Raw genomic sequence first — 15,065 nt, forward strand, 5'->3', positions numbered from 1 at the left:
GCCAGGCTATAGTAGCTACAACATGCAGGCTTCCATTGTTTTAACCTTTAACATAGTGAAAATTTTATATTAAAGACCATTCGAACTAAAAGATCAATGTAACGAGCAAAGATGAACAAATAAACCCCATTTTAATACCCCATTCAATTTGTAATGTTCAGCAATTCTTGTGTGCACCTGTCCCCTTATCAGAGACTTCTTAAAATCTGTGGCTGACAAAAATTTATCAGCTTAATTGTCTTTTTGTTAATTCTTATTAGCCATTTGAGAACTGGGGTTTTAGGTGGACCTAAAGTCCCTTGTCAAGTAAGGAGATGTCCCACTCCTGGGCCCTTTCCCCAAGAAATTTGTGCAACTTGTTAGGCCTTCCAGTGTTTAACAAATTCCTTAGGTTCTCCTTAATTCCCATTCATGAAAAAATCCAAATTCAATTATCATTCCGAATTTTTCCTTCCAATCTTAGTGTTACCTTTTATTCCAGAACAACATTTCTTTACACCAAATTTCCATATTTCCATTTATCCAAAGTTATATAAGGAACATTAATATATTTTCTTTACAGTCTCTTCTTTTTTCACTCCACATTGTTAGTTCCCTAGTGAACATATCAAGGCAAGTTTCTCTGCTCATTGTATCACGTTTATAAAGAGGAAAGTTTGCATTCAATTTACTCTTATCTCTACGAAATTAGAGCTAGTTATCACCTCCCTTTGCTTAACCAGCTGAGAACTACCTCTTCAACAACAAGATTCATACGTCACAAAAAAGATAGTTAACCATTTGTTTGGGGGAGGCACCTTCCCTTCAAACAAACTTTTCTAGGGTTTTCTTATTCCCAGCAAGGCCCTAAAAGAAATGGTAATTCATTAATTCATTCAATCGTATTTATTAGGCGCTTACTGTGTGCAGGGCACTGTACTAAGTGCTTGGGAAAGTACAATACAACGGTAAACAGACACATTCCCTGACCGCAAGGAGCTCACAGTCTAGAGTGGGGGGTGGAGGAGACAGACATCAATACAAATAAATACAATTACAGATATATACATGTGTTGTGGGGCTGGGTGGTGGGGGAGGGCAAAGGGAGCAAGTCAGGGTGACGCAGAAGGTAGTGGGAGATGAAAAGTGGGGCTAAACCTGGGAAGGCCTCTTGGAGGAGATGTGCCTTCAACAAGGCTTTGAAGAGGGGAGTAGTAACTGTCATCATCATCATCATCAATCGTATTTATTGAGCGCTTACTGTGTGCAGAGCACTGTACTAAGCGCTTGGGAAGTACAGGTTGGCAACATATAGAGACAGTCCCTACCCAACAGTGGGCTCACAGTCTAAAAGGGGGAGACAGAGAACAAAACCAAACATACAACAAAATAAAATAGAATAGATATGTACAAGTAAAATAAATAAATAAATAAATAGAGTAATAAATATGTACAAACAGATTTGAGGAGGGAGGGATGTGAGCCAGGGGTTGGCAAGACAGGTGAGATCGAGGCACAGTGAGAAGGTTAGTACTAGAGGAGTGAAGTACGTGGGTTAGGTTAGGTTAGGTTTTCTGCTTCCATGCCTCCGTTGCAGATCCCCTGCAATTAGGTGATTTCATGAATTGCTAGGAGAAGGGAAACAGAGTAAAAACAACCAAACCAATAAGATGACTCAACCTGTGGGGCTACCCAAATTCACAATGCACAATATGCATTTTCACAACACTGGCCATTTCATTTGAACATAACTCATTCTAGACACACTCTCACACAGACATGGGGGTGCAACCGATCCCTCCTATCAAATGAGGTGTCAATTTCCACTCCCCCAGAACAAATGCCTAAATCTTTATTCAACATTCTCATTCCTTTCTGTGACATACGCATTCCTTCTTTATGTTCCTATATTCTTCTCCACCCACATCCATATACATCATCTCTCTATAGGCATCACCTCAAATCTCAACCCCTTAGCATTCCCAAAACATCCTCCATAATCATTCTATGCACAGTCATTCATTCATTCATTCATTCATTCATTCAATCAATCGTATTTACTGAGTGCTTACTGTGTGCAGAACTCTGTACTAATGGCTTGGGAAAGTACAATACAACAATAAACAGACACATTCCCTGCCCACAAGGAGTTTACAGTCTAGAGGGGGGAGACAGACATCAATACAAATAAATAAATTACAGATAGGTACATAAGTGCTGTGGGGCTGGGAGGGGGGAAGAATAAAGGGAGTGAAAGAAGAGGAAAGGGGCGGGCCTAGTCTGGGAAGGCCTCTTGGAAGAGATGTGCCTTCAATAAGGGTTTGAAGGTGGGGAGAGTAATTGTCTGTCGGATTTGAGGAGGGAGGGCATTCCAGGACAGGGGCTGGATGTGGGCCAGGAGTTGGCAGCGACAGGTGAGATCAAGGCACAGTGAGAAGGTTAGCGAAGTATGCGGGCTGGGTTTTAGAAGGAAAGAAGCAAGGTGAGGTAATAATAATAATAATGTTGGTATTTGTTAAATGCTTACTATGTGCCAAGCACTGTTCTAAGCGCTGGGGTAGATACAAGGTAATCGGGTTGCCCCACGTGGGGCTCACGATCTTCATCCCCATTCTACAGCTGAGGGAACTGAGGCACAGAGAAGTTAAATGACTTGCCCAAGGTCACACAGCTGACATAGTAAGCGCTTAATAAATACCAACATTATTATTATTATTATCATTCAAGGTGGTGGAGTGCTTTAAAGCCGATGGTGAGGAGTTTTGTTTGATGTGGAGGTGGATGCACAACCACTGGAGTTTTTCGAGGAGCAGGGTGACATATCTTGAACGTTTTTGTAGAAAAATGATCCGGGCAGCAGAGTGAAGTATTGCCTGGAGTGGGGAGAGACAGGAGGCTGGGAGGTCAGCAAGGAGGCTGATGCAGTAATCCAGGTGGGATAGGATAAGGCCCTCAAGGCCCTACTGAGAGCTCACCTCCTCCAGGAGGCCTTCCCTGACTGAGCCCCCTCCTTCCTCTCCCCTTCCTCCCCCTCCCCATCCCCCCCGCCTTACCTCCTTCCCCTCCCCACAGCACCTGTATATATGTATATATATTTGTACGTATTTATTACTCTATTTTATTTGTACATGTTTATTCTATTTATTTTATTTTGTTAATATGTGTTGTTTTGTTCTCTGTCTCCTCATTCTAGACTGTGAGCCCACTGTTGGGTAGGGACCGTCTCTATGTGTTGCTGACTTGTACTTCCCAAGCGCTCAGTACAGTGCTCTTCACACAGTAAGCGCTCAATAAATACGATTGAATGAATGAATGAATAAGTGATTGCACTAACATGGTAACCATCAGGATGGAGAGGAAAGGTCAGATTTTAGCGATGTTGTGAAGGCGGAACCGACAGGATTTTGAGGCTGCTTGGAGCCTGGATTTTAAAGTTGGTTAGTGCTGATTTTAAACATATATTTTAATCCCAGGAGAGCCCCAGTTGGGATCCCATTTTACAGCTTTCATTATTTGGACTCTGGAGTCATTCATTCAATCGTATTTATTGAGCACTTACTGTGTGCAGAGCACTGTACTAAGTGCTTGAGTCCAGGCAGTGTAGATACAAAGGAAGATTCTCTAGTGAGTTTGATTGTTATTTGCTCAGAGTATTCACTGGGTTCCTTTCTTCCTGACCCCCAGCACTGACCTAAGTCACCTGATAAGAGTAGTATTGAGAACGGAGTTTCTTTCAGAGGAAGAAGTTAGGGCAGAGTAAGAGCTTGTATCTACACCAGTGCTTAGTACAGTGTCTGGTGCATAGTAAGCACTTAATAAATACCATTAGAAAAAACAAAACATAGCCCACTCCAGGCAGCACAGTCCAGCTCAACCAGCACTGCCCAGTCCAGCCACCACAGCTCAGTCCTGCCAGCGTGGCCCTTCAGCTGCTGCCTCTCCATTCACCCAGGGACCCACTCCTGCCCCCTGAATCCCCCCCCAATCCTGGTGTCCGGGGCAAAACAGTGGCTTGCTTGTTCACTCCCTTCTCCCCACTAGGTTGTAACGTTCTCGAGGGCAGGGCTTGTGTCTACTAACTCTCCTGTACTCTCCCAAGGGCTTAGTACAGTACTGTACACAGAGGAAGCACTCAAGAAATACTGTTGATTGTTTGATCCTCCCTCCCACCCTCATAACCAGGCTGCGGCAGCTGCTGTAGCTGTGGCAGTTACTGTGGCTGTGCCTGTGACTGTTGGATTCTGAGCCACAAAGAACCTGAAGCTTCTCTTCACTAACCACGATACCCTTCTATTCTTTTTGGTTTTTTTATTTTTGTATTTATTGTTCCATCTTTCCTCATGTGTCTGTTGCCAGTCCCCCTATCTCCTGCCCACATTATTCTTAGGTTGGGGTTCAGGGATGGTGTCTATTCTCACTGGTGTAGTTTCTTCCCAGTGCTTAATTCAGTAGGGTTTAACAAATACAGTCGGAGCTTAATAAATACTATTATGCTACTACTACTGAAGGTACTAGAGGTCTCTCTTTAGTTTGTAAACTCCTTGAGGACAGGGATGCTGGTTTTTTTACTTTTGTTGTACTCTCACAAGTGCCTCATAGTAATTATTATTATTATTATTATTATTATTATTATTATTATTATTATTATTGTGGTATTTTTTAAGGATTTATTATATGCCAATCAATCAATCACTGGTATTTTTTGAGAGCTTATTGTATGCAGAGCACTGTACCAAGCACTTGGGAGAGTACAGTACTATAGAGTTGGTAATAATAATAATAATGATAACAATGATTGTATTTGTTAAGTGCTTACTATGTGCCGAGCACTGCTCTAAGCACTGGGATAGATACAAGCTTATCAGATTGTCCCACATGGGGCTCGCAGTCTTAATCCCCATTTTACAGATGAGGTAACTGAGGCCCAAAGAAGTGAAGTGACTTGCCCAAAGTCGCACAGCTGACAAGTGGCAGAGCTGGGATTAGAACCCACAACCTCTGACTCCCAAACCCAGGCTCTTTCCACTAAACCACCCTGCTTCTGTACACAATCCCCACCCACAAGGAGTTTACAGTCTAGAATAATAATAATAATAATGATGGTATTTGTTAAGCGCTTACTATGTGCAAAGCACTGTTCTAAGTGCTGGGGAGGTTACAAGGTGATCAGGTTGTCCCGGGGGGGGGCTCACAGTTTTAATCCCCATTTTACAGATGAGGTAACTGAGGCACAGAGAAGTTAAGTGACTTGCCCAAAGTCACACAGCTGACAGTTGGCAGAGCCGGGATTTGAACCCATGACCTCTGACTCCAAAGCCCATGCTCTTTCCACTGAGCCACGCTGCTTCTCCAAAGGGGAAACAGACATTAAAATAATTACCAAAAGGGGAAATGGATATATACAAAAGTGCTGTGGGACTGGGGAGAATATCAATTGTTTAAGGGGTACAGTTCAAAATGCATAAGCAAATAGAGGGAATGAGGGCTTTGTCAGAAGGACTCTGGGAGGAGGTATGATTTTAGTAGGGCTTTGAAAGTAGGGAGAGTGGTGCTCTACCAGATATGAAGGGGGATAGGAATTCCAGGTTACAGGCAGGACATAGTCGAGGGGTCAGTGGCGAGACAGATGAGGTGGAGGTACAGAGAGTAGGTTGGTGTTAGAGGAGCAAACTGTGTGAGCTGGATTGTAGTAGGAAATCAGGGAGGTGAGGTAGGAGGGGGAGAGCTGATTGAGTGCCTTAAAGCAGATGGTGAGGAGTTACTGTTTGATGTGGAGGTGGATGGGCAATCACTGGAGGCTTTTGAGCAGGGAGATATGGACTGAACATTTCTTTAGAAAAATGATCTGGGCAGCAGAGTGAAGTATGGATTGTACAGGGGAGAGACAGGAAGCAGGGAGGTCAGCAAGAAGGCTGATGCAGTAAGTGTTTGGATCAGGACGGTAGGAGGCTTTTGAGCAGGGAGATATGGACTGAACATTTCTTTAGAAAAATGATCTGGGCAGCAGAGTGAAGTATGGATTGTACAGGGGAGAGACAGGAAGCAGGGAGGTCAGCAAGAAGGCTGATGCAGTAAGTGTTTGGATCAGGACGGTAGCAGTGTGGATAAAAAGGAAGAGAGGATCCTAGAGATGTTGTGAAAATAGAACAGACGGGATTTGGTGACTGACTGAAAATGGGGTTGAAAGAGAGAGAGAAGTCAAGGACAATGACAAGCTTGTGAGCTTGAGAGATGGGAAGGATAGTGCTGCTGTAGTACCGGTTACTGTATTTATTAATCCTTTACTGCGTGCAGAATACTCTACTAAGCCCTGGGAAGGAGTATACATGTGGGAATCGAACACGGACTCTGTTATTCGAGGGCTCACACAATCCAACAGTGACTTGGGGCAAGTCACTTAACTTCCCTGTGCCTCAGTTACCTCATCTGTAAAATGGGGATTAAGACTGTGAGCCCCCCATGGGACAACCTGATCACCTTGTTACCTCCCCGGCGCTTAGAACAGTGCTTTGCACATAGTAAGCGCTTAATAAATGCCATCATCATTATTATTATTATGAGAAAGTCAGGGGGAGGAGGGAAGATGTGTTCGGTTTTGGAAAGCTTCGGGCTTCTGCATAACAAACCCTTCCTCTCTTCCCCCTCCCACTCCTCTTTTCTCCCCCTACACCTCACTGCCCGCTTCTGTTCTTCAACGGGCCAAAGGTAAAAGAGAAACTCAGTTTCCCTTCTCATCCTCCTCGTCCTTTTCCTCTGATCATCATCATCATCAATCGTATTTATTGAGCGCTTACTATGTGCAGGGCACTGTACTAAGCGCTTGGGAAGTACAAATTGGCAACATCTAGAGACAGTCCCTACCCAACAGTGGGCTCACAGTCTAAAAGGGGGAGACAGAGAACAAAACCAAACATACTGACAAAAGAAAATAAATAGAATAGATATGTACAAGTAAAATAAATAAATAGAGTAATAAATATGTACAAACACATATACATATATACAGGTGCTGTGGGGAAGGGAAGGAGGTAAGATGGGGGGGATGGAGAGGGGAACGAGGGGGAGAGGAAGGAAGGGGCTCAGTCTGGGAAGGCCTCCTGGAGGAGGTGAGCTCTCAGCAGGGCCTTGATCACCCTAGTGGGGGAGACAGACACCAAGGAATGACAGACTAAGGGGAAAAAAGAAAGGGGGGAAATGGATGTATGGATGAGTACTGTCTCTAGATGTTGCCAGTTTGTACTTCCCAAGCGCTTAGTACAGTGCTCTGCACATAGTAAGCGCTCAATAAATACGATTGACGATGATGATATATGTATATATGTTTGTACATATTTATTACTCTATTTATCTATTTATTTATTTATTTTACTTGTACATATCTATTCTATTTATTTTATTTTGTTAGTATGTTTGGTTTGTTCTCCGTCTCCCCCTTTTAGACTGTGAGCCCACTGTTGGGTAGGGACCGTCTCTATATGTTGCCAATTTGTACTTCCCAAGCGCTTAGTCCAGTGTTCTGCACACAGTAAGCGCTCAATAAATACGATTGATGATGATGATCACCCGCCCGCTGAGCTTCAACGGGCCGAGGTTAAGGAGGAACTCAATTTCCCAGCGTGCTCAGCGGCTTGTCACTCGGGCGGGAAATGGGGGCGGGAGGCCGTACGTAGGCACGCAGGGGCGTGCCCCTGGCTCCGCCCCTGGAGGCCCCGTGCGGGCACGCGCCCAGCGAGAGCGGGGCGCGCGGCGGTTGTCGGTGCTGAGGCGCGCGGGCGGGGGAGGGAGGAGGAGGAAGAGGCAGGAGCCCCTGCCGCCGTTGCGCAGATCCGGGCTAGAGCTGAGGAGAGGGCGATCGGAGCGTGTGACCTTCCGGAGGAGGGAGCGCAGGCCCAGGCTTCCTGAGGCGAACCGACCGCCGCCATGAACAGCTCGGGCGCCGATGAGATCGGGTAAGCGGGTCGGGGAACGAAGGACAAGACGCGCCTCAGGCCTCAGCTCGGCCGTGAGGGAAACCGGTTTCCCCTTCCGCGGGGGTCCCGGATCCTCCTCCTCACGCCCTAAAGGGTGTCGCGGGGGTGGTGGTGGTGGTGTTCCCTCACCTGAGAAGGTGTCGCCCTCCCTCCTCATCCTCTCCCCCCCCATCCCGCTTTTGAAGGGACCCCACCTTTACCTCAGGGGACTGAGGGCGTCCATCCCCGCGCCCCTCCCCTTCTCGAGGTGGTGACTGTCCCTTTAATGCCCGTCTCCTCTGCCACTCTAATAAGTCTCCAAAACAAGGTTGAGGGGAAACTTGGTTCAAGGTGACCCCGAGGCTGGGTGAGATCCGGGAAGGGTGGGGGGAGGTAGAAGAAACCGATCTATTTGGGGTGAAGAGAGGCGACTGGTGCAACCCCCCCCGCTGCAGCTTCTCCCGCGCTTCCCATTCGGACCCGAGGCTTCTGGGGGGTGGGGGGGTCCTCCCCCTTTTTCCCGGGGTCGCCACAGGTCAGCATCCAGTCGGGAGACCCTTCCCTTCATTTATCTGACCGTGGGTAGACCTTTAGGTGCTCTGTGGATCGTGGGGGTGGCGGTGGAGGGGGGATGCGAGATTGAACCCAGAGCTGCGCACATGGTAGATACGAAATCACCCATCGCCATAGGGAACGGCTTATAAAGGAGGGGGGTCCAGGCTGAGGTGGGAGCGGGGATAAATGATGGGGCGAGGTGCCCCGAACGTGGTTTTCATCTGGCTAGGGGGAACGGGGGGCGGGAGGCGAAGATTACGCAAAACTAGACATCCTGACAGCATTGCCGTCACAGCTAAAGCGTGGCTTTGGCTCAAAACAGCCCGACCTCTTCTGCTCTGCTTTCAAAAAGACAAACCCCAAACCGAAAAACTTCAAAGCACTCGCATTTGGATCGGGAACAACTCTGGAAAGGTTCAGGGCGAACCCTCTTCCTCCCAGTTGTTAAAACCCTGGAAAGAAACAAACCCCCTTCCCCAACCCTCAGCTACTTTCCCGTACTGATAATGTTCCATCATGGGTGGGGAAATTTTGAGATTAACAAATTGTCCCGGTGGATTTTTATCTCTCAAAACTGTAATTTCTCTCCAAATTAGTATAAGGTATAATTTAAAGTTCCCAGGGAAGAACTTTCAGGGCTTCAAAGCAAACTACAGGAGGAAGAATAAGCTTCAAAAGCGTTGGTATTCGACAGCCGCACCTTACTGGAATGAACGTCTTTCTTTCCAAATTTGACCTTTTAAATTCTTCACGGCTTAGTGGATAGAGCCTGGGAGTCAGAAGTTCATGAGTTCCAATTCTGGCTCCGCCACTTGTCTGCTGTGTGACCTTGGGCAAGTTAGTTCACTTCTGTGCTTTAGTTACCTCATCTGTAAAATGGGGATTGAAACTGTGAGCCCCACGTGGGACAGGGACTGAATCCAACCTGATTTGCTTGTATCCCACCCCAGTGCTTAGTACAGTGCCTGCACATAGTAAGCACTTTAACAGATACCACAGTTATTATTATTCTAGGCAATACCTTTTCAATTCCAACCATCGTACTTTAGTTGATACACTCTCCCCATCAGTAATTTCTTTGAATTGGAAGGGCAATACAAGAATAAAATAACTTCATGAAATATGTAAAATTAAATTATAAGGTGATGTATTCAAATGCTTTTATCCCCATTATTAACACTAGTCAGTGTTGAGGCTACGGTGCATCAGTGAAAAATGTGTACCTCCCATAAAGGAAGTAGTCTTTACATCAATTACGTAGGTACACACCCGTGTTTTGGAAGGCATTACTGGTGGTGAAATTCACCAATGAGTGCATGTGTTGGCCGGAAAATGTCAAATGAGCAGCTTTTAAAGAATTAGGATAAAAGTTCTATTTCTACTATGAAAGAGTCTCAAAGTGTTTTATATAGATTGGTTTTAAGTCCCATGGACCCATCTACAAAGAAGGTAAGTGATATACTTAAATGCACACACCTCTAGGGATTAGCACTGTATCACATGTAGTGGCAAAATGAAAAAATCAGCTCTTATACAGCTTGAAATTGCAATCTAATTGGACAGGCCCAATAAGATTACCAAATTAGATTTTCGACACTCTTCTAAAATTCCCTGCTTTGCTCTTAAAAGCTCCAGGCCATCTCTAAGAACTGTGATTTTCCTTCTCGGAAATGGTGTATCCTGTTCAGGGAAAAGATGTAGAAGATTGGACAATCTAGTCATCTTGGTATGCTGCTCTCGCATGTGAGGTCACCTGTGAAGCACTAGCCGATGAGAGGATCCTAACATCTTAGACATATGAATTACTTGAAAATAAATGCTTAAAAGTTGAGGATGCTGCGCAGAGGAGCTGATTTTTCATTTTGAGTGCAGAGGTAAAAAGAGGGTTGGGATTTTGTGGAGGGGATGAGGATTGGGAGGGTCATTTTGAGTCATTTCAGCCTTGATGGGAAATTCTCAAATCTGATCAGAGACCCGGGATGAGCCAGTCTAAGAGTCCGGCTCTGAAAACCGGGGACAGTCTCCCCCACTGGTCCTGTGAAAGGGTTCCTACGTGCAGTTGGTTCATGGTTCTAAGATGTTAACAATGGTGTTTTCCAATTCCTGTGCCTCCCAAACTGGAAATCACCTTAGCTTGGGGGTTCATAAACTTAACCCAGTGTGTTTGTTCTGCCTGTATTTTTAAAAACTGAAGACTCTGAAGTTATGGAACCTCACGCTGTTTCCATCCAGCAAGAGATGCTTTTATATAGACATGCTGGTAATCTGAAAAAGATTTTATGCATGTAGTTTGTTTAGCATTGTAAAGCTAGCTCCTCTTGCAATTACTGGCTTGATCAGTAATGCAGGAGAGCCCGTATGAAAGGCTGCAGAAATTCTGGGGCTAATTTTGTGGGGTAATGTTTAGTTGAAAGGCTCCATTAAGTGACATGGGGCCAGGACAGGTTCAGTCATTCATTCATTCAATCATATTTATTGAGCGCTTACTGTGTGCAGAGTACTGGACTAAGCGCTTGGAAAGTACAATTTGGCAACAGATAGAGACAATCCCTACCCTGCCATGGCTGGGGAAAAAAATGGGATAGGGCAATTTGGAAGAAGAGAAGGTCAGGGTAGGGAGAGAACTAAGCAATGGGAAGCCCAGCTCCCATTTGCCTGGATCTCCACAGTGCTTTTGCACCTCCCTGAAGAGCCCCTGCTTAGCTCTGTTTGGTCAGAAACTCCCAAGCATGAGCAAGAGTTTCTGATAACCATCCAATGTCCTCGCTGCTTTAATATAGTACACTTGGTTCTCTTTTCACCTGGGGTTTTTGCTCTTGTAGAACTCCATGCTAAGGAAAGCATGCATTTTAGTACTCACTCTGTTCCCGACCCCACACATGCACCCAGCTGCTTTTTTGACCCTATAGAGGGGTCTATCCAGACAGAAGTGCTTTGTTGGAAGAACGTTTTCTAATTCTGCCATTCTGCTCTGCCCAGACCTGTAGTGAAACGCACACATTACGGCAAAGTTAAAGCTACCTGAATGACTCACTCTTGGGTCTATGTTCCCTTCTGTTTGTCACCTGCTAGATCCACAGTTTTCAAGGCTTTTCTTAACCCAGACCATCTGTGCACGTTAACAGCAAAGTACTTGGAAAATCCAAGTGCTTCAGTGGAAAATGTGAAGCTCATACTCTTAGGCTAGTAGCTGGCCTTATCTTTGTTGGTAGAACACTTCCGTTTCATTTCCCCGATTCAGAATAGAGGGATTGAGGCTGTCTTGTAAAATGAACTTAGTAGGTGGTTCGAACTCAAATACTGTTTTGAAATTCCCTACCTTTTTTTTTAATAATGGTATTTGCTCAGCACTCGCTATGGGCCAGGCACTGTACTAAGCACTGAGGTAGAGTCAAGATAATCTGGTTGGACTCATGTGGCTCACAGTCTAAATGCCCATTGTACAGATGAGGTAACTGAGGCACAGTGAAGTGATTTGCCCAAGGTCACACAGAAGACAAGTGGCAGAGCTGGGATTAGAACCCACATCCTTCTGACTTTGATACCTTCTGATACCTGGTATCTCCGGCCTGACCTCTCAACCTTGGTGGGTCCAGTTTTGAGTTTCAACTTCCAAGTAAGACCTGTGAGCCAGAGCCCCCTGCACTGTTATATTGATTTGAACAAAAGCGTGAACAGTAGCCATGAATAGCTGGGGTTGTCATTGTGGGAGGGATCCCAGGGTCCAGAGTTGCACCTGCCCTTTAATCTCGTTCTTAACAAGGTGGAAAACTGAGTACATGATGATGAAGAGGCATGTGGGTGTTGCAGATTCCAGATAGAAAAATGAAATATGGAGCCCAGGTCTCAGCTGCGGTCAGAACAACGTAAAGTTGAATCGAGCAAATTGCGAACCAAAGGGGATGTGCTAAGGGCAAAAAGAAAACTGCGATCCAGCCACGGTTTATGGAAATTTGGGGGCAAGAGGTCTTGATTTGTGAGCCACCAAGTCAGTCTTTTGACGTGGCAGCTGCGATGATCAGGGCCCTGGGGATTGCGTATACGGAGATGAGGGAGTTACTTTTCTGAAACTACTGCTTTCTATTTTGGGCATCTCCGGGCCCTGGTAAAATACAGACATCTCGGAGGGGATTCGGAGACAAGCAGCCAGAGGAAATGTGGGAAGGGAAGGATTGATTGGAAGAAAGATTAAAGCACAGTAAGTAGAGTTTTACTAAGAGATAGTTAAAGGCCGTGGGTCTCTGCAAGTGTTAGAAAGGCATAAACACTATAAAGCAGAGAGATCCATTAGCATGATATAGCGGGGCATAGGTGAAATTGAAACTGAATAGCAGGAAAATAATTTCTGAGAGTGACAGTTGGATCCCAGAATGGTTTCTCTAGACAAGTGGGAAGGCTTTTATGACCTGGAACCTTTCAAGCAAGACTCCAAACTTACCACCATTAAAAGGTCTACCATTGGGTTTCCCCAACTGGCAGAGAGTGGACCTTATATTTGCTTTCTTTTGTTAAAATTTGGAAATTGATGTGAAATTATCCTTACTATCCCATGTCAGTTTCTACCACGTTCACTTGGATGATGCTGTTTTGCTCCTGAAGCTGTACTCCTTATATTCTGTGGTAGTTTGGTCTTTGTGAACCACGGCATAGTATTTTCAAATCATGAGTAGTTCTAGGATTTTTCGATGGGTTACAGCACTCAAAAAAAATTTCAGGGCTAGAGACTTTTTCACCAGTGAAAGGACCACAAGCGATGCCACCCTCCCTGGGGTTGCCACTGAGGGGGCAAAGCCACTGTGGAGAGCCAAGATGGCGGCCCCACTTTTTTGGCCCCTGTTGGCAAGCAGAGGATGATCACCACCACCACCAGTTTCCTGGTCCTCACCAGGCACTGAGGCTGGACACGAGCGGTTCTTCTTGTTCAAAAGTCCCTCGAGGAGGAGCCGTTCACCCGGGCAGCCTAGGGAATCTGGAAACGGGCCTGAGTCACTGCAGCACTGCTACACTGCTTTTTGGGAAGGCTTTGGCCATGGTGATGGAGCCGGGCTACTAGTTTGGCAGCAGTGGTTATAGCCAGGAGAGCCTGGCCAAAAAGTACTGCAGCACAAGTGCGCTTAGTACAGTGCTCTGCACACAGTAAGTCCTCAATAAATGCGATCGATTGATGCGGTCCCGTGGATCAGTAACTGTACCGCAGCACGTCCAGAGTTCTAATCCCCAGCCCGTCACCAATGGAACTCTTAGGCTGCTTGGTTGCTCAGGCAGGGGACGGCTCCTCACGGACTTTTGGGCCAGAGGCAAGAGGAACCGCTCGCCCCCAACCCCGAAGCCCGGTGAAGACATGAGAAGCAGCAGAGGAGACAGCACAAGTAAGTACCTTTTCCTTCCTCTTTTTCTCCCCTTCCCCTTTTCTTTTCTCCTACTCTCCCCGTCCCTTTGACACACTGCTCCCAAATTTGCCCTTACACTCAACATGAAAAGTTGGCACCCCTGCTGCTATCACTAGGTCAGACTAGTAGTCCATTCACCCCAGGATTCTGTCTCCAATACTGGCTCCAAAGGACGGTTTTAAAAAACTGCGAGTTGGGTGCCATTCAGGACACCTAACGCAGCCCACTCATTTTACCTTAGTTCTGTTCACCCTCAGCCTGTCCCTCCCACTGTTCTTCTCTCCACCACCACCACCCCCATCTCCCCTTTACCTGACGGGCCCTTTTCATTTCACAGCACCTGCCTTAAATTTGGGCTGAAATATTTAGTTCTTTTGTGTTGGATTGAGAACAACGTTTTCTAATAAGAGAAATGGAATAAAGGAACAAACCCCAAATGAGTAAGCTTCTTACTCTCTCAAGACTAGAGAGTGCAGCTGACAAAGCTCAGCTGTATTGCTGTATTCATTACACAGACTGTTAATTAAAGATTTTTATTGTGATCTTTGTGTAGTCAGTGGTTTTTCTCTCATCAAAGCAGAATTATTTCTGTAAGGCTGCTGGTGATTTGTAAGGTAGCATAGACAGATAAGCCAATTGCAATTTGTAAGAAAGAAGCTTTTTTTCCCCCCCAAACACTTGGAAACATCTCCAGTTCCATGTTACAATGTGCTTGTTATAAAGCATCTGAATTCCACAGAGAAAGTGGATGAATTCCAGAGAAGGATTGAGACACCAGTCTGCTTATAGGGCTGAAAATACTTGGGAATCCTTGGGATGCAAAGCGTTCTTATTTGTAAGATGTATTGCTCTGTAATGAACATGAGTTTTATGCCCAAAAGGATCGGTAAAATAGAAATGTGCTGTTTCGTGAACACATTGATTTCCTTTTTATGCCCTTGCAGAAGAAGGTACATTTGCAACTGAACTTTAATTGATCACTGGAGTTTTGCAAATTACCTACTTAACTCACAAGCAAGGCAGTAAAAGACTAAACCAGTCAAATTGTGTGCAAAACAACTATTCTGTTTCTGTCAACTTTCTTGTTTATGGGGTCCTGGTGCTCTGTTTTAGCCTAGTGGATGGATTAATTAGATTTTTGCATCGGCAGGTTATATTAGAATCCATCAAGAAGCTGAGGAGCAAGGCAAAG

At 45.5% G+C, this 15,065-nt stretch overlaps 1 protein-coding gene across 10 annotated transcripts in view; it reads left to right on the forward strand.

The window, feature by feature from the left end:
* Window positions 1-7,726: 7,726 nt before the first annotated feature.
* Window positions 7,727-15,065, forward strand: part of DAZAP1 (DAZ associated protein 1) — a 39,525-nt gene continuing 32,186 nt past the window's right edge. For 7 of the 10 annotated variants that reach the window (XM_038739896.1, XM_038739898.1, XM_038739897.1 and 4 more), the window contains exon 1: window positions 7,727-7,928. In XM_038739896.1, the coding sequence (XP_038595824.1) occupies window positions 7,900-7,928 (29 nt within the window). In that variant the 5' untranslated portion in view covers window positions 7,727-7,899. The other 3 variants (XM_038739904.1, XM_038739906.1, XM_038739905.1) reach the window with 3 other exon arrangements.

Source organism: Tachyglossus aculeatus, chromosome X1 (assembly GCF_015852505.1).
Source record: "Tachyglossus aculeatus isolate mTacAcu1 chromosome X1, mTacAcu1.pri, whole genome shotgun sequence".
Taxonomy (NCBI): domain Eukaryota; kingdom Metazoa; phylum Chordata; class Mammalia; order Monotremata; family Tachyglossidae; genus Tachyglossus; species Tachyglossus aculeatus.